The sequence below is a fragment of the Phascolarctos cinereus genome, unplaced genomic scaffold (assembly GCF_003287225.1).
Source record: "Phascolarctos cinereus isolate Bilbo 61053 unplaced genomic scaffold, phaCin_HiC Scaffold_1;HRSCAF=81, whole genome shotgun sequence".
Lineage (NCBI taxonomy): Eukaryota > Metazoa > Chordata > Mammalia > Diprotodontia > Phascolarctidae > Phascolarctos > Phascolarctos cinereus.
This window is the reverse complement of record NW_027555514.1, coordinates 89309176-89329285: the sequence shown is the minus strand read 5'-3', so window position 1 is coordinate 89329285 and position 20110 is coordinate 89309176. Positions and strand designations below refer to the sequence as shown.

The 20110-nt window shown below is 35.9% G+C and overlaps 1 protein-coding gene across 4 annotated transcripts in view; it reads left to right on the top strand.

Annotated features, from left to right (window-relative positions):
* Positions 1-1505: 1505 nt before the first annotated feature.
* Positions 1506-20110, top strand: part of ACTR3B (actin related protein 3B) — a 103176-nt gene continuing 84571 nt past the window's right edge. For 2 of the 4 annotated variants that reach the window (XM_021009618.2, XM_021009616.2), the window contains exon 1: positions 1509-1796. Coding sequence is in view for 2 of the 4 variants with exons in the window: in XM_021009616.2 (XP_020865275.1) it covers positions 1753-1796 (44 nt within the window). In the remaining 2 variants the exon portion in view is untranslated. Of the gene's footprint in view, positions 1945-20110 lie in introns of all 4 variants that reach the window. The other 2 variants (XM_021009617.2, XM_021009619.2) reach the window with 2 other exon arrangements.

The window sequence follows — 20110 nt, the reverse complement described above, 5'->3', positions numbered from 1 at the left end:
AAAATACATCAAATAAATGTATGACTGAGAAAGGAGGTCAGTGGTTAATACAGTAAGACTGATGTACTTGAACATATGCTAAGGAACCAGCCTCTAGCATATTAGGTGGACCTCTGTAGAAAACTACTATGTGACTTCAACAAAAGTTGCACAAAATGAGAAGGCATGAATGAGTTATGATCTGCACTTTTGGAGGGAGTACAGAAACGGATGAGATCAGAGAGCCATTCATGATTAATATTGTTGTAATATTAATTTAGTACTCATTCTCTGCTGAATACTCATGTGATGTGGCAGTACTCTTATAGGAATAATCTACATATTCCTTCATGGTACTTGGAACAAATTTGAAGTGTGCAAGGTTGGTTTTTGGCAACTCTCTGAGCCTTTCCTGATGAACTAAGCGGCCTTACATATAACATAGATATGCAAAGGAAATGTGCTGTTATGATTAACTCTCAGTGTGAGAATTTTCCAAAGTATGTAGCAGTTAAATGACTTGCTAAGGGCCACTTGACTATTGTACAGGGTGGAATTTGATGCTATGTCTTCCTGACTCTAAGCCCAGTATTTTATGTACCGTTTTCCTAGGTAGCATCATGCATTAATTTCAATTCACCATCGAAACTGTCAGGAATCTTAGACATCATCTAGCTAGTCTAAGCCCCTCATTTCACAGTTGAGGAAACCTAAGCATATTGAGTTGGTGACTTAGAAGTCACTTAGCCAATGAGTGGTAGGACATATTCATGCTCAGCCAGATCTTTCCCGTGTCCAGTTCTTTTTTTGCTACACTGCTTTTCCTTCAGAAAGACTTTAAAAATAATCTTTTTTTTGGGGGGGAAGTGGGGGTGGGGTTAGGACCCGTGATTTCATAAGTGAATTCTCAGTGTAGAAACTCCCTGCACAGATTCACTGAGAAACGAGGTGACTTGCCTGTGGTCAGTCAACACACTTTTTTATTAAGTGATTACTTACTATGTGCCAGGCACTGGGCTAAGCCCTGGAGATAGAAAAGGCAATAACAAGGGTCCCCTCTTGACCTCAGATTCGAATTGGGGGGACAACATGTAAACACCTATGTCCATACAAGATATATACAGTGTAAATGGGAGGTCACAAAACTAGCACGTGTTACAGGCAGGGTTTGAACTCAGGTATCTCTGATTTCAAGGCAGAGCCTCTTCTTACATCATCTTACGTCAAAAAGGTATTAAGGATGGCAATACATATGAGGCTTTGGTGGGTATATTTTGGGGGTAAATTCAATGTTTTTTGATGATTGAAACATCGACCCTGAAACAAAAGCTATCTTTATTACTATAAACACCCATCTTTCCCAAGAAAGAAATCAGTAGAGGAAAGGTATGGGCAAAGAGCCTTCCATGCCCTCAACTAAGATGGCTGTGGTGGCTTCACGCGAGGTCCCACCTCCAGGCGGCTGGGGGAGGGGCGAAGCAGGGCGTCACGTGGTGCCGGCGCGAGCCGCATGCATCCGGGCTCCCGTACGGCCTCGCCTGTGGCTGCGCGAGGCGGCTCGGGGTGCTCGGCCCTGGGGGGAAGGGAGAGAAGGGGGCGGGCAGAGGAAAGGAGCGAGCCGAGGCCGGCGGCTGGCGGGGAAGGCTGTCGGCCGAGGGGAGGCTCTGCTTGCGGCCGGAGCGTGCCGGGGATCCCCGCAGAGGTAGGAGCGGCGCCTGCGGTCGGCTCCCCGGTTGCGGGGCGAGGTGCGTGCGGTGACAGCGCCTGCCGAGCATGGCGAGCTACCTGCCTCCCTGCGTGGTGGACTGTGGCACCGGGTAAGAGCCGCTCGTCCTCGCCACCCTCGCCCCCGCCTCTCCCCCGGCCTTCCCTGCGCTCTCCATGTCCCTCACCTTGCCGTTCTGTCTTCGTCGGGCGCCACCTTTCCCTTGCCCTTCGCCCCAGCTCCACAGCCTGAGGCGTCAGGTGAGTGGGAAGGACCCTCACCTCCCCGCGTTCCCCCTCGTCCCCACCATCCTGTCCCATCCCTGTCTCCATTCCCTTTTCATTTTCATCCCCGTCCTCATCCCCCTCCTCATCCCCACCTCTCTCCCATGCTCCACCCTCGTCCCCCATTTCCCTCACCCTTAATCTCCATTCCCATCCCCAACTCTCTTTCCATCCTCTTCCCCACCTCTCTCCCATGCCTCATCCTCATCTCCCACTCTCTAGCTAGTCCCTATACGTAATCCCCCATTCCATCCCCATGCCCAGCTCCCTCCCATCCCTATCCCATCTTCATCAGTATTTCCATCTTCATCCCCACCTCCGTCACATCCCCATTTCATTTCCACCTTTTCTCTACCCTCATCCTCACCCTCACCTCCCTGTCTTCCTCATCATCTTCCTCTCTTTGATCTTCTACCCTCATCCTCATCCACTCCTCCCCTCACCCCCAAACTTTATCCCTGTCCCCGTCTCCATCCCAGGGCTCATCTCCATCTCCATTCCCATTCCCATTTACATCCAGACTAGTCTTATACCTTCCAGTTACCTAAACACTTGAGGAAGGATAAGAGTACCTTTTCTTTCTCTCACAATTTTGTATCTTCCTCCCTTTCACCCAGGAACTTAAATTATTTCTCCCCTACCCCTCAAAAGCCAGTACTTACATATGCCATTCAAGGCTTTATTCATGTGGCCGCTGAAAATGGGCATTCACTGGACCACATGGAGAGAAAAAAATGTATCAGGTCAGAAATGTAGTGAGATAGTACCCAATTTAACCAACCATGCCTGGATTGCATCCCGTCTCCCACCTCTTAATGGATCAAATAGTAGGATTAAAGAGGGGATTTTTAACCTGGAATCTGTGAGCTTGTTTTTTTCTTAATGTTTTGATGACTGTTTTTCAATAAAATTGGATTCCTTTGTAATCTTATGTATTTATTTTATGCATTTAAAAACATTATTCTGAGAAGTGATCCATGGATTTCACTAAACTGCTAAAGTGGTCCATGACACAAAAAAAATTAAGAGCCTCTGGAATAAAGAGACCTTGTCTTTTAGCCTCATTCTTTTCTCATCTTGGTGCATGGTGAGAAGGTGCTGGATTTGTAATCAATGAACCTGAGTTAGAATTCTAGCTCTGGTACTTACTGCCTCTTTGACCTTGGAAAGTCATTATTCTTCCTAGACCTCAGTTTCTTCATCTGCAAATATGGGGGTGTTGTACTACAGCTCCCAAGTTCTTTCCAACGGCCAAATCAAATGATCTGTCACTAGTGCTATTCATTCATTGGGTAGGAAAGATGTTCCCATTATAATTGTGTTGTTTTCCGTTTACTGGCCTTAGTCTTCATTAGGCAGTGTGAATCACTATTGTTTGTGTTACTTCTGTCCCTTATCTTCCCCTTCTCTTATGTACCAAGTTGCAGTTTCTCCTTCTTCCATATCACTAAAGGCATCTTGGGTAGAATGATCATCTAAACCTACTCTAACTCCAGGACCCTAAATAGATTTAGTGCTGGAAGGGTTCTTGGAGGTCATCTAATTCAGTCCTTCCTTTTGCAGGTGAAGAAACTGAAGGTGAAGTGACTTAGTTAGGGTCACACAACTAATAGTGGCAGAGTTGGGATATGAATTCAGATTTTGACTTCAAATTCAGCATTCTTTCCACTGTACCACACATTTTTCCTGATGATTTAAACAAATTTTTTCTTTAGGCAGTTGGGGTTAAGTGACTTGCCCAGTGTCACACAGCTAATAAGTGTCAAGTGTTTGGTCTGAGGCCGGATTTGAACTCAGGTTCTCCTGACTTCAGGGTCCATGCTCTATCCACTGTGCCACCTAGCTGCCCCCTTCCCTGATGATTTCTGTCCACTACTCTTCCAGTGATAAATATATCAAGCTATTCCTTACTCTTCTTTCCCTTGCTCCCCTTCCCCCCCAATACCTCATTATTCTGTTCCAGTATTAAAACAACATATTCTAACTTATTCTGGTCCAATACTAAAACCACACACTCTAAACAGTTAGTTATGACAGAGCTCCTATCTTAGGTTTATTTAAAGCACTCTTGGAGACCTTAAAATATAGTGGGTGAAAATGACATACTCCATTTTTGGGAAAGTCTACATTTGTGAAACCTCTTTTTTTATTATTATTTTTTTTAAACTTTCAGTGTGATTACTTCTCCTAAAATAGTACTGGTAAGGCGATTCTATATTTGAGTTCATAAGAACTCAACTCATTTGAATTCTGAGGAATTCATGTACTTTCAGTTGCCTAAGCTAGTCTGCTTTAGACAGATGATGATGGTGATGAGGTGCTAAAAGTAAATTCTTATCCTCTTGATTTTATATATATATATATATTTATGTATAGATATATATTATATATGCATACATACACATATTCAAATATAAATATATTCAAATTACCAAGCTTGGTAATTTGAAAATTCTAGCTTATATTCTTACATATGAATGAGGCATGTAACAAAATAGCCTGGTATTAAACATTTAAAAGACTTTTTAATAATTTTTGTCACAAAATATCTTAGTATAGTTTTCACAGCCTTGATTCCTTTTGCTTTTGATTATCTTTCAACTTTGTGGGGATATGTCTTTTATAAAATTTTCAACAGTTTATTTCAGTCTGATCATACTTTCCTTTAGATTTAGAAACTAGTGCTTGTGTTTATACTTTCTGTGCTAACAGTTATCCCTGAAATACAGCGTATTGGGAATTTTTGTAGGTTTCTATTCAGAAGTTAATTTGGTATGCAAAACACAAGCATGGGTCAGTATTGTTAAAACTCCTGGGAAGAAATTATTGGCTTCCTCTTTCTTTTACTTTCCCTTGGAATCTTGTTTTCTTTAGTGGAGATCAGAGTGAAAGAGTGAAGAGTGTAGAAAAAGGTCCTTAAAATAATAATTAAGCATCTGTTTTTGAGAATTTTGATTTTATTTTTAGATTTGTAATACTTGTTTTATCAGAAATGATTTCTGAAAGGTAACAGTAAAGTCTGTTGCTAGACCTTTCATGTCTTAATTTCTTGATAACTTGAGTATCCATTCCAATTTTTTTAGGAGAGATAAAGTAAATTATCAACATTTGAATTTTATTGGGGGGGGGGAGGGGAAATGCATGTTACCATCAGAGAAATAGTTTCTGTTTAATTGCTTCATATTCCCAAAACTGTGCTGCTCACTTCTGGCTTCTTTTAGGAAAAAAGAATTAAGAAGATGTGATCTGTACTGTTTCAATGAATAAATAAAGCCATTTCTGGTGTAGTTATTATTCCAGTGCCCAAAAGTAATAATGTCAGAGTTTTCCCAGAAGGTTTGAAATAGATACACTGCTCTGGTAAGCAGTGTGGGGTTTTATGAATTCCCATCTAGCATTATATTTCCCAAGTGACTAAAACTTTTTATAACTTTTCTAGGATGAATGAGTTTTATTTGAACCTTGCATTTGTTTCACTTTATTTGGTATGGCAACTTTACCTTTTCCCAGCCTTTGAGTTCAAGAATAAAATATTGTTTTCCTGTACCTTACATAGTTTGTATAGAGGACAATTAATTGAATGAGAGCAATGATAAATACGAGCTATGGGTATATGAATATATGTATTAGAGTTCAGATGTTTCTCAATTTTCTTTTCAGCCCACCATTAATGTCAAAGACCCCTGTAAAAGAATATGGTATAAATGTTTTTTATATAATATGTAAATTCTTATTTAACACTAAAAGGAATTTAAGACTGCCTGAAGGACCAGTCCATGTCAGTTGATGCAGTGCATTTTTTTTTATCCATAAGGCAAAGAAAATAGAGATAGAATGAAAATTTTTTTATTTCAAAGTAAAATTATAATTACATTTTTATTTCACTTGACTCTTTTGATGCTTCTAGTGTTAATGACTACATCAGAATGGCTAGTTGTTTCTTGATTCATTTCCCCTGAAATATTGGGTGATTAATTTATTTTTTGAATCTTTCAATAAAACAAGGAAAGTTTTCTTTTATTGACCTTGATTGGTACATGTCATTGAAACCATATTAAAGAAGTTATACTTTAGTTTCTGAACAGTAATTATTTGAGCCCACTTTAAGTTACCTTCTGCTTAAAGCACATGGTTGTGGGAGGCATTCTAGTTCTGTATAAATGTCGAGTTGACAGCAGTCAGAATAATCCACCTGACATTGCAGAGTTAAAGAATCAACATGTTACTGCTGTAGAAAAAGGCTGTTAAAATGTTGGAGAGAATGAATTAGAGGTTACTGTCAGCACCTTTCAAACCAGTGCCAGACTGAGTGGGGGCCTAATATAGTTTTGTTACAACATGTTGACATGTTTGCATATCTGTTGCTTTTACCTTCCTTAATTCTGGAAGTGGATTAAAGAGGAGAATGCATGGAATGTAGCAGTCCTAAATGGTAGTTTTTTGGCACCTTCCTGGCATACAAATATGGATCTTTAGTTCATTTTTCATGTTATCCATATTTTGCACATTTTTATGTAGACACTGGAAGCCACGGATTTTTTTTTCCTGCTTCTTTTCCTTAATTTTGCTGGTTCTGAACTTTTGGGTGTTTGTACAATTTTGTTTCTACATGGTAGTTACAGTTTATGGTAGGGGTTCTTAACCTTTTTTGTATTATGAACCCCTTTCTGGCAAGGTTGATGGACCCTTTCTCAGAATAATGTTTTAAAATTCATAAAATAAAATATGTAGAATTAGAAATGACATCAAAATTATATTAAAATAGTTATTAAAATTTTTTTTTAAAGTTCTTAGATCCCAGGTTTAGAACCCCTGGTTTATGGATTTAGATTGTTGGCTATAAATAGTTTTCTGTCTCTCCTCTCTCTGTGTCTCTAACTGCCCACCCCCCTCCTGGTTAAAACTCTTTTGATTAGATTTAAAAGTCAGTGCTATCATACTGGCCTTTATTAGATGCATGCTGTCCCAGGATAGGAGTTAGTCATTCCTTTTTTTTTTTAGCTATGGTCCTGAAATCCATATCCCATTCTCATACCCCATCTTCCTAAGGAGATGTTAACTTTGAGATCATCCTTTTGCTTCTGAAGCTCTTGCTTTTTTGATGGACAGCAATGATGAAAATCCGCTTTATGTACCCATGTTTCTTACCCAACACTATAATTTTTAGCAATACTTTCTGAATTCTTTCTGGCAGAATCAGTTGTGCCATATGAATTATTAGAAATATATAGTAGTAATTTGCTTTGACATACCTTGAGGAGTTCCCTGTTAACTTATGGATTTATTTCCCCCCAAGAAGGCAACAGACTTCTATTTTGTTATCTTGTTGACACATAGTTACCTCAGTCCCCCTAAATTGGGAGTCATCAACTATCACTACAAATGTCTTCATTTGGCTCTTATTGTATAATTTCATACTGGACAGTTCTATGGACCCACATCATCATTCCTTAGAGAACAAGTATCTTCTTTTCACTGGAACTTGCTCCAGAGCTCTTTGAGGGTAATCTTATATCCATTTTTTAGCCTCAAATGTCCCAGAGTCCTTTTTTTTCCCTTCTCTTTCCCCTTTGTTTGATTTCATATCACACTCAATCTTTCTGATGCCAGTTAGGATTTTTCCTGTGTGTGTGTGTGTGTGTGTGTGTGTGTGTGTGTGTGTGTGTGTGTGTGTGTGTGTGTGTGTGTGTGTGTATGTAAAGACAACTTCATTCTGAATACCTGGATGGTAGAAAGGTGTTCTACTGTCATTACTGACCCACCTACCTACGTCTTGCCTTGTTGAGATCTTTATATGGAAATGGTCTCTGCATGAGGGTATTCTTCAAAACATGAGAAAATAATAGGTAGGTTTTTGAAGATGATTTTCTGTAGCAGACCATATTGTCTGTTTTTAGTTGCTTTAAAAAAATTTAAGGTAAAACTAAGTAGAGCTCTAAAGCCTTATGTGCAGCAAATTATCTCCTGTGCCATAGAGATAATTATTTTTCTTCATTGAGTCCCTGAACAGTAGCATAAAGTGAGGTTTATAGGATTCATTATGCTTACCAAAGTTATTCATTGATGTTATTGAAGATGTCCTGTGTAGAGTCCAAATAAAGAATTTCTTATCACTGTGAAAGTTCTCCGAATAATCCTGTTCACAGATGACTTTGTGTTAATTGCTTTAAGCCCTTGAAATAACCACCAAGTTCTTCTTCAATAATATCCATAATTATTCAGAAGAAACTGGTTTAATATTTCAAACTGGAGAAAACAACGTGAATAAAACCACATTTTTCTAGACCATGAAATGTGGTAAGATAGTGTACTGAGTTGCTCTGTGACTAGATAAAATGAGATATAATTTTAGGGTAATGATTGTAGGATTTAGAACTAGTAGAAACCTTAAAAATTACCTCATCTAACTTTCTTATTTTATGGATGAGAAAGGTAAGGCCCTGAGGTCCTAAATGATTTTCCCTGAGGTCTCATATTTTTCCCCAAGTAGTAACAGAGTTAGAGTTTGAACTGAGTTTTCTGTCTCCAAATTCATTATTTTTTCTACCACTACTTGTTGCTGCCTCCATATATCTTATACTGGTGCTGCAGATAAACAGTCTGCTGGATCTAGAGTTGGATAAAGTTAGGAGGAAATTGTGCTAGATCACATTTAGGAACCTATGTAGTGCTTTCTAAGCAAAAATCCTAAACAAAAATCTGTATCCTAATCTCTTGTTAGAGATAGAATTCAATCAACATATAGGATTAGTATAGTGACCCATGCTCAGAAACCTGGCAATAAAATCATTAATAAAAACTTCGGGGAAAACTGGATAGCTGGATTGGAAAAAATGGGTTTGGATTCACATCTTCTACCATATTCTACACTATTATATTTCACAGAACATTTTAAATAATGGTTGAAATAGTAGATGAGTCATAGATGACCATATGAATAATCTAAGTATTTTTAAATCATAAAAATGGAAAGTGAAATAATATATTTTTTCTCAACTATGAAAAGACAAAGTGTTTTTATCAATCAAAAGTAGAAATCATTGGAGACAATATTTAATTTTGATCGTATAAACAAAAATCATGTGTTTAAAATTGAAAGAAAAGAAATTTTCTGGGAAAAATATTTGGAATAAATATATCAGATAGCTAGTATCCATAAATAACTAATGCATGTTGCATAGACTTATAGATTTAAAACTAGAAGGGCCTTTGGAAGTCATCAATTCCAAACCCCTCATCTTACAGATGAGGAAACTGAGGACCAGAGAAGTTAAGTGACTTACACAGGTAAGGTCACACAGGTGTAGTGAGTAGAAGAGCTGGGATATGAACTCAAGTACCATGCCTTTTCTCCTATATCATGATAGTGATCTGTGAGACTAGTAATACATGTTCCTTGGTGGAGCAGTGATTGAAGGACACAAACAATTTATGATGAAAGACATACAGACTACTAGTAACTATATAAAAAGATGTGCAAACTTTCTAATCTGATGTATGCAATTCGATACAGCCTTAAGATGGTGCCTTAATACTAAAATTGCCAAAATTATAAAGAAAGAATTATAAAACCCATTGTTGTGGGGGCTGCAGGGAAACAGGTACTTTAATAAATTGTTCATGTAACTATAGACTGCTACAAATTTTGTAAAGCAATAGATAGTGCCACAAAACATTTTAACCTTTGGCCTGTTGATTCCATTTCTAGGACTTTATCTAAAAACAAAAAAAGGGCAAGACAAACACTTATCTGTATACAAATGTTCATGGCTTCATTATTTGTAATAGCAAAATATTAAAAACAACCTATATGTCCAAAATCTGAAGAAGGGCAGAATAAAATATGGCTGCTTTCTAAAGCAAAAATCCATGTTAGGTGGTGTTAGACATGATAAATGTAAAAAGTCCAAAGATTTCTTTGTTGTCAGGATTTTACATAGGCATGAATATTTGCAGTAAGTTAAAAGTCCGGTAATCCTTTTTGATCCAATGATTCTGTTGTTTAAAGTACCATAAAAAGGAAAGAAGAACATGTTCTGGTCTGAACCTGATTCAGGTCAGCTCCCTGGTAGTTTATGTTCAATATTGGAACAGATTAAGACACTAATAATTCATTCAACAATTAACTGTAGCAAAAAGATATTCAAAAAGGATATGTATGCATCAAGGAGACCCCAGCTGATTCAGCTGAATGAAGGTTACCTGCTTATGAGTTTACCATGGTGATCTGCCAGCTAAGCACTAAAAAAGGACCTGGAGTCCTTGTGACATTTTTTTTATTCAGATGACCAGGAAGTGAGATCAACAGCCCAGGCCTATAGTCCCCTGAGCCAGTTTAGCCTCAAGGATAGATTTAATGCTTATTAAGAAAAAAAAACTAGCCTAGATTTCATGGGAGAGAGGGGTTAGGATATTTCTTCCGCCACAGGATCTATGTAGACAAAATTGTTCATGACTGTCCTATTTATAATGGTGAAAAAGGAAACAGTCTAAATATCCAGCATTTAGACAAAGGTTGAATAAATTGTGGTATAATAATGCAATAGAATATTACAGTGTCATGAAGAGTGATAAAACATGATGGGTAGAAGGAAATAAAAAATGAGATCAGCAGAACCAGAATTCTATACACATTATCTATAACTATGTATTTTATGGAATAATGAAAATGCTGGAGGTAGTTAAACTTCAGATATACCCAGAAGGGGGACACACAAAATGTTTTGTTTACTTATTAATTCATTTGGTTCTACCTTGTTAAATGCAAAAAGATCAAATGTTTGTTAGTTGATGGTATTAATTTTATTAAATTAAAAAAAATGTTTCAGATTGACCTGAAGTGCAAGAGAAAGATGTAATGAATGATGGCTCTAAGTAAGCTGTGGCATATTACTAATGAAGATTTTTGTTAAGAAAGGATAAAAAGGATGTATCAAAGACAAGTATAACAGGAAAAGGAGGCAGACCAATTTGTGTAGCAAATTGTGTAGACAGCCCCATTGCTATACTGGTGCCACTCAGATTTAAAAAAACGAGACAAAACCTCCTCAGCAATCCCTAATTTACTTGAGAGCATCTGAGTAGATCCTCTTTTGAAAATTTATTAATGACCCAGACAAGGAGAACTTCTTTTGAGGAGGAATTTTAGTCTGTGCTGGTAGAATTACCTAATACCAGTGATGTCACACATATATCTGAGTATCAAAATGAAGTTCTCTCTGCATTGGGTTTCTCATTAGTGGTTTTAGTTTTCAGTTAATAAATATGATTATAATATGTTAGTTTTCTTGTGTGGCCCACAATTCCCTTCTTGCTTGTTCTGTCAATTTCCTTACTTTCCTTGGTCTAACAAAACTGTTGTAAATAATGCTTTTTAAAAGTTTGTAAGGTTTGATTTGTGAGAAACAAAACTAATCTTGTTTTGACTATTTTAATTAGTCCGACAAAACTGTTGCAAATAATACTTTTAAGTTTGTGAATAGCTATCTGAGAAATAAAATTAACCTTGAAAATCCATTTAGTATACATGACTCCTTTTTGAAAGTCTTGAAAGCATTGCTTGAACAGTTTCTCAGTGAGTTTTGCCACATTCCTGTATGGTACTTCATCATACATTTTTAGTATTTTTATGATTTTGATCACAGTGAGTCAGTTTCTTGAAAGAATCAGTTTTGTAGTCCTATAATCAGAACACTGGAAAATTTTGCAAATATATTAATGTATCAAAATGGAAGCTTCCATCCTCTATGTAGTAACTGAAACATAATTAAAAATTGACTATTTTAGCTGTTACTTTTATTCTTTGAAATATAATAGCTACAGAGGAGTTTAGTTCAAACATATTTAAAGATTTTGTAGGAAAAAAACCACTCAAATATTCATAACAAAGGCTTAGTAAGGAAACAGTCTTTTTGAAAAAAAAAACCACCTTGAAAACTTCACGCTTAGTATTTTGGACTATCTAATGAGAGCTTTCTGTGTAATCTAAGGCAGTAAATGGTTCCTTAACTTCTCTTTGGCTTAGAATTGTAATGTTTTAGCAGTTTTTCTGTGGCAGACATGATTATTTACAAGTGTATAACACGTGGCTACATACTTAATTTTAATGCAACTCCAAAAAATCTTTCATTCCTACAGCTGTGAAAAAAATAATGATTAGTAGCAAGTAAGTTCCATAGTGAATCCTGCTTACACAGTTGCTTTGTCCCTAACAAGTTCTTGAGTGGATTTTTTTTTAAATAAAGGGAATAATTCTAAATGTACTAAGAGGATTTTGTCATTGAAAGTAATCTTGTATCTGAATTTTTTTGTAAAGCACATAGTCACATCAAATTTATCTTTTTGAAAAACTTGCATTTTAAGATATGGGGACTACAAAAGCAAAAGTTTTAAAATTAAATTATACAGACAGTTGCTTAATATGTACAATACTTTGTGTTAGGCGCTGGAATATACAAAGATGAAACTAGACGTGAGCTCTGTCTTTAAGAAACTTGTAATCTGTCTGAGGCTTACAGGCAATTTTGACTAGGAACCATTATTGAAAGCAGTTTATTTTCTTTTCCTGAATTTTCTCTTTCCTTCCAAAATCTTTACCCACCCTGACCCTGATCTGTATGACCTGTTACACAACAAACTTAAGGTCTATGACTCCTTAAATACCTCATGACCCAGGACTTTTTAGTTTTAACAGCTTTAGTTACAAGTCACCCACTCATTGCAAACTGTCTTTTAATCTCCTAACAATCTCATACTGTGATTATTACATGGGTACCACTGCTTACCACTGCTTCTTTTACTAGCTTTCATTCTCTTAATATATTTAAGTAACTACTTACAATTTTTGTGTCTTTTATAAGAATTGTTATTTTTGTTTAGCCTGCCAAATTTCTGCTTTGTACCTGACCTGTTATATAGTTTTGGAGCTTTCCTCTTCTTACTTGAGCTGTCATTTGAAAGAGTACTGTCTCCTTCCTTCTCTCCTTAACAAAGTCTTTTTTCTTTTTTCTTTTGAATCCATTTTCTTTTGAATACTGAGAGTAAGTGGGTTGTAACACATCTTTTTTAAAAAAAACTTTTATTTTCCATTCTGAATTATTTATCTTCTCTCCCCCCTCCCATTGAGAAGGCAAGAAAAACAAAATCCTTTCCATATATGTATAATTATGCAAAATAACTTCTTGCATTAGCTATGTCTAAAACAAAAAATAAAGGAAAAGACAGAGAAGAAAATATGCTTCAGTCTGCAATCTGAGTCTATCAGCCCTCCATTTGGAGGTAGATAGCATGTTTCATTATGAGTCCTTTGGAACTGTGGTTGGTCAGAATTATTAAGTCTTTCATAGTTGATTATCTTTACAATGTTGCTGTTATTGTATAAATTATTCTCCTAGTTCTGTTCATTTTACTTTGCATCAGTTCATGCAAGTCTTCCCTGGTTTAACTGAAACCATCCCCTTCATCATTTCTTACGGTGTCTGATAGTGTTTCCTCACATTCATATACCATAACTTGTTCAGCCATTTCCCAGGTGATGGACATACCCTCTGTTTCCGGGTCTTTGCCATTACAAAAAGAGCTGCTATAAATATTTTTGTACATATGGGTCCTTTTTGTCGTTCATTGATTTCTTTAGGGATATAGGCCTAGTAGCTTGGTCAAATGTTATGCACAGTTTTATAGTTTTTGTGCATAGTTCCAAATTGTTTTCCAGAATGGTTGAAGCAATTCATAGCTGTACCAGCAGTGCATTTAGTATATCTATTTTCCCCATGTACTCTAGCATTTTTCATTTTCCTTTTTTGTCATCTTAGCCAACCTAATGGGTATTAGTGTTTTAACTTATATTTCTCTAATTATTAATGATTTAAAACATTTTTCAGATGACTATTCATAACTTGTATTTCTTCTCTGAAAACTGCCTATTCATATCCTTTGATCATTGGTGGGTGGAATGGCTCTCATTCTTGTAAATTTGACTCAATTCCATATATGTTTTAGAAATGAAACCTTTATTTAAGAAGTTTGCTTTAAAGATTGTGTCTTATATGAATGGAAAAGAAGGTGGTCTCAGCATATAAGAACATGGGATAACAGTCAATATAACATAACATAGTCAACATTCTATTGGTAGCCATCCAATGTCAAGCCATCTAAAGGAAGGATCCCAGCTTACATGGAGGGTTTATGAGAAGACCAGGACAATAGGTTACAGAATAAGAGAGCATAGATGGGTTGTAATCTGCATCATTGAAGGGAGTACCCACATTTTGAAATCACTTATCTATGAAAGGAGTGAAGTGATACTTGAAAAACATCTAGCTCATATTTTTCCACCCTGGACTTGTAATAAGGTGTTTAAAATAGTGTCTAAGGGTCAAAAGAAAGAATAGAATAAATGGGGGGGCAGGATAGGATTAAGGGAAATAGAGTTAGTTTTTCACAACATGTCTACTATGGAAGTGTTTTGCATAACTGCACATGTATGGCCTGTATTGACTTGCTTGCTGAGGGTGGGTGGGGAGGGAGGAAGGGAGAAAATTTGGAACCCAAAGTTTTAAAAACACATGTTTAAAAAAAAAAGTTTCCACATGCAACTGGGAAATAAGAAATACAGGAAATGAGGTACAGAAATCTATCCTGTCCTACAGGAAAATAGAAGGGGAAGGGGATAAGAGAAGTGGGGGGGAGAGATAGAAGGGAGGGCAGACTAGGGGAAGGGGTATTCAGAATGCATGCCATCTTGGGGTGGGGGGAGGGGCAAGATGGGGTGAAAATACGGAATTCAAAATCTTGTGGAAGTAAATATTGGAAACTAAAAATAAATAAATTTATATTAAAAAATAGTGTCTAGACTTTCTGTGCCTTATTGCTTATGTCACTTTTTCATTTTTCCTATTAGGAATTACTTCTATGATTACTGTCTGAGAGAATTTGTACTATAAACAACCTTGACACCCTCTTTCTTTGGGAAGGATCGATGGAACCAAGTATAAGTGATGGCAAGGATCATTTGCAATGGGGATAGATTGGAAGCAGGAAGGTTATGCAGGAAGCTATTATTGTCTAGGAGGCAAGAAAGGGGAAGGCTGGAGTTACGGTGGTTGCAGTGGGAGTGGAGAAAAGGTAATACACAGGAGCAGTATTGAACCAGTAACCTAATTAAACTTTATTCAGTAAATTGAGGTCACCGCAAAGTCTCAAGAATTCAGTGACAGAAATATGATGAGTAGGGTGTTGAAATAGTCACTTTTATAAATGTTTTCAACGTAGAAACACAAATTAATTATGCTCAGAATATAGAGTAATTATGCACTAGAGAAGAAGTGTGGAGTAATGCTATAGAGCTATCTTCAGAACCAGGAAGACTTACGTTCAAGTTCCATGTCTGACACGTGCTAGCTGTATGACCTTGGATGAGTCACTTAACCTCCTAATGCTTTAGGCAATTATAATACTGAAATTTCTAATCCAGTTTCTATCTCCAGTGAGTAATTACAACTGGTTCTACAAGATAAGAAGATAGGAAACCCTCTCTCCTGCCCCATCACAAAGCGAAGCCCTATTGACTTTAACTTTTATACTTAGAGCTCTCATTCAGTGTTTTTACCTATAACTCCAACTGATTCTTTGCCTCTGCTTCAGTGAACACAAATAGACTTCAAAGCTTGGGCCTGAAGGCCTGGCATAGGATACCCCAGGCCAAGTGACTGCCTAACCCTTATTACACTTTCTCCTCCAAGAAACTACAAATGCTGATTCTGCTCAGCCACTTGAAGGAAAGGAGAAGGGGAGGAATGGAGGATTGAGCAAGACTGCTTGTTCATATGGTACTTTAGAGCCATAGTCTAAGAGGGAACAGAGTACTGGGCCTAATGGAAAGGAGACAGGAAAGTCAGGTAGGGTCAGTTCTCTTTTGTTCCCCCCTTACTCTGGGTATGGTTTATAAGTACAATTATTAAAGAAAGACTAATGAGATCCATTCATGTTTATAGGTTATTGTTTCAAGGTTGATTGGGGGAAAAGTGGAGGAACAGTGATCATCAAAGGATAAAAAGAACCTAAGGAGCTGAAGACTGAAAGGAATCTTAAAGAGTTTGGAGAGGGAGATGTAATAGTTGAATTGATGCACTTTAAACTGAATCCTTGGTACCAAAGAGGTGAATTAGTATCTTTTGTTAGAGAGAATAGTGGAGTGAGATGTATGAGTATGGAAAGAGGTGGAGGGGGAGTGGGGAATTGGTGATGCACCCCTACCAAGTCTGTTGGTGATTTTTAAAGGGATTATAATTCCTATAGTTTTTCAGCAAGTAGAAGAAGGAAAGTGGGCTATGGGAGAAAGGGATGAAGATTCCAGAGGTGGAGAAAGAGAAGGGACAAGAGAATGGGAGAAATAGATACTTTTTATTTAGTTGACAACTTATATTAAAATAATCTGGGATAGAAGAGGCAAGAGAAGGAGAGAGAGGAAAAGAGCCTGTGGGAATAAGTAGATTGAAGTAGTGTAAGCCAAACGAATGACAGGGGCAAAGTACTCACTTAAAAGAGGAAGGGAATTTTACAAGGCAATATAAAAGAAATAAATGGCTATAATTGGTAGTGATTTTATTGTGTCAAAGTGTATGCATAGTTTAGTAACTTTTGGGACACAGTTTCAAATTGCTTTCCAGAATGGTTAGATTAATTCATAGCTTCACCAACAATGTATTAATGTGTCTTTTTTTTTTTTTTTTTGGTCATCTCTTCCAACATTAGGCATTCTCTTTTTTGGTCATCTTTGTCAATCTGATGGGTGTGAGAATAGGATCTCAGAATGACTTTAATTTGCATTTACCTAATTATTAGTGATTTGTACCATTTTTTCATATGGTCCTTTATTAGTTTTGATTTCTTCCTTTGAAAACCACTTTTGAGAACCACCTGTTCATAGCTTTTGTCCATTTATCAGTTGGAGAATGACACTCATTCTCATACAATTGAATCAGTTATTCAGTCTTGGAAATGAGACTTTTAAGAGAAATGTTGCAAATAGTTTTTCTTCAGTGAAATCTTTCCTTTTTAATTTTTATTGATTCTTTTGTTTGTGCAACGCCTTTTAAATTTTATATAATCATAATTGCTTGCTTTATGTTGCATAATCTTTTTCTGTCCTCGTTTGGTCTTGAATACTTCTTCTATCCATAGATCTGAAAGGTAATTTCTTCCTTACTTCTCTAATTTATGGTGTCATTGTTTATGTCTGAGTCATGTATGCATTTGGAAGCTTTCTTGTTGTATAGTGTGAAATGATGATCTATACTCAGTTTCTGCTAGACTGCCTTCCGGTTTTCTGAGAAGATTTTGACAAATAGTGAGTGTTGAAAATATCTCTTCATTACCTGGGGTTTTTGAGTTTATCTGTGCTTGTATGGTTCTGTATGTTGTGTACCTAATCTGTTCTACTGATAAACAGCTCTGTATCTTAAACAGTTCCAAAGCATTTTATTGATTATTATTTTGTAATACAGTTTGAGATCTGGTACTACTAGGCTCCCCTCTCACTTTTTTTCATTATTTCATTAGAAATTTTTGACCTTTTGTTCCTCCAGTTGAATTTTGTTATTATTTTTCCAGTTTCTATAAAGTAATCTTTTGGTAGTTTGATTGATATGGCACTGAATAGGTAAAGTTGTTGTTGTCGTTTGTCCTTCATTCTTGAAGAGGACTATGACATCAGGGAGGTGATGCTATGATGTGCAAGTGAATTGGATTTAAGTGAGGGAGGACTGTGCAAAGTCACCAGACTCACTTTCCCCTCTGGAGCCATCTGGATTTAGGTGTATTTTCATGTTTCTATTGGCTTAGCCTACCTGTAAATAATGAATAGTTCTTTAGTGGTTTAGGTCTACCTTCATTTTTGAAGGGCATTTTTAAGTTGTATTTATATAGTTTGTGTTTTGGTAGGTAGACTCCTAAATTCTACATTCTATGGTTATTTCAAATGGAATTTCTGTATCTCTTCCTGCAGAGTTTTATTGGTAACATACAGAAATGGTGATGATTTTTGTGGATATATTTCATATCTTGCAGCTTTGCTGATGTTGTTTCAGTTAATTTTTAGTTGACTCTCTAGTGTTCTGTTATTTGCAAAAAGTGATTCTTCTTTGACTATGCTTATTCCTTCAATTTCTTTTTTCTTGTATTTCTCTTGCTAGCATTTCTGTCACTATAGATAGTGGTGATAGTAGATATCCTTACTTTCCCTTTGATCTTACTGGAAGGGTATCTGTTATATATCATGCTAATTTTTGATTTTAGATAAATACTACTTATAATGTTAAGAAAAAGGTAGCTAGATGATAAAATGGATGGAATGTTGGACTTAGAATAAGGAAGTCGAGTTCAAATGCAGCTTCAGACATTTACTAGTTGTGTGATCCAGGATAAGCTATTTAACTTCTTTGTGCCTCAGATTCTTCTTTTGTGAAAGGGGGAGAATAATACCAACTACCTGCCAGGGGGTATTTTGAGAATCAAATGAGATAACATTTATAAAGCACTTTGTAATCTTTAAATTTTATAAATTTTAGCTATTATTATTATTATTTTTGTTATTCCTATGTATTCTAGTTTCTGTTTAAAAACAAATGGATATACTTTTTCAAAATTTTTTTCTGCTTCAATTGCTGTATTCATATGTTTTTGTTGGTTTTGTTATTAATATAATCTGTTATGTTCATGATGTTCTTAATAGTGAATCAGTCCTACGTTCCTGGTATAAATCCAACATGGAAATATATGATCTTTTTGATTTGTTGCTGCAGTCTCTTTGCTAATAGTTTATTTATAATTTTTTTCACATTAGTCTTCATTAGGGATATTGATCACTAGTTTTCTTTCTCTAGTTTGACTCCGTTGTTTAGGTATCAAGACTATAGGTAGGATCCCTCCTTTTCCTGTTTTTGTAGTTTATGTAATATTAGAGTTAATTATTCTTTGAATGTTAGATAGAATTTTTTTTAGAAAGCCATCTGGACCTGGGGTTTTTCTTTAGAAATTCACTGATAGCTTGTTCAATTTCTGATTCTGAGATTGAATTAAGTAGATTATTTATTTCTTGTCCTGGTAATCTGGACATTTTATGTTTCTGTAAATAGTCATCTATTTCATTTAAATTGTCAGTTTTATTGACATATACCTGTGCAAAGTAGTTTCTAATCATTTTTTAAAATTGTGAATTCTCCTTTTTCATTTTTTGATGCTCATAGTGTAGTTTTTTTAAATTAAAAAATCAAATTAACCTATGGTTTATCTTTTTGAGTACCAGCTACTCCCCTTCCCCAGTACATTGTTACTTAAAAAACTAAATTTTTGATAATATTTTTTGATTTTTAGAATTTCTATTTTAGTGTTTAATTGGGGTTTTGACATTTGTTGGTTTTCTTATATCTTTAGCTGCTTGTCCAACTCATTGTTCTTTCTTTTCTTGATGAAAATGTTTAGAAATATAGTTTGCCCTAATGAGTGCTTTTACTTTTTCCTACACATTTTGATGTGATGCTTCACTATTGTCATTTTCTTTGATGAAGTTATCTGACGATTTTCTCATTTCTTTGACCCACAAATTCCTTAAGATTAAATTATTTAGTCTCTGATTAATTTTTAATACTTTCTTCAACATTTCCTTCCCTATTGAACATAATTTTTGTTGCATTGTGGCTTGTAATGGATATTTGATGTTTTTGTTGGTCTACATTTTGAGGTTTTTATGCTTTGGTATTTGTACAGTTTTTATAAATGTGCCTTACAGAGCTGGGAAATACACTTCTTTCTTTTCCCATTTAGTGACTACAAGAGATCTGGTATGTTCAACTTTTCTAAAATTCTGTTCAGATCCTTCACTTATTTTTGTTTGTTATTTTTTTAAAAGAATTGTCTGCATAAGAAATTGGCATATTGAGGTTCACCACTGTTATAGTTTTATTGTTTATTTCTTCCTGTACCTTGTTTAATTTTTAGTATTTAGATACTATGCTGTTTGGTGCATATATGTTAAGTATTGATATTAATTAAGTGTCTATGATATCTTTTGGCACAATTTAATTTCCCAGTTTATCTCTTTTAAGCAAGGTCATTTTTACTTTTGCCTTGAAAGGAAGGGTAA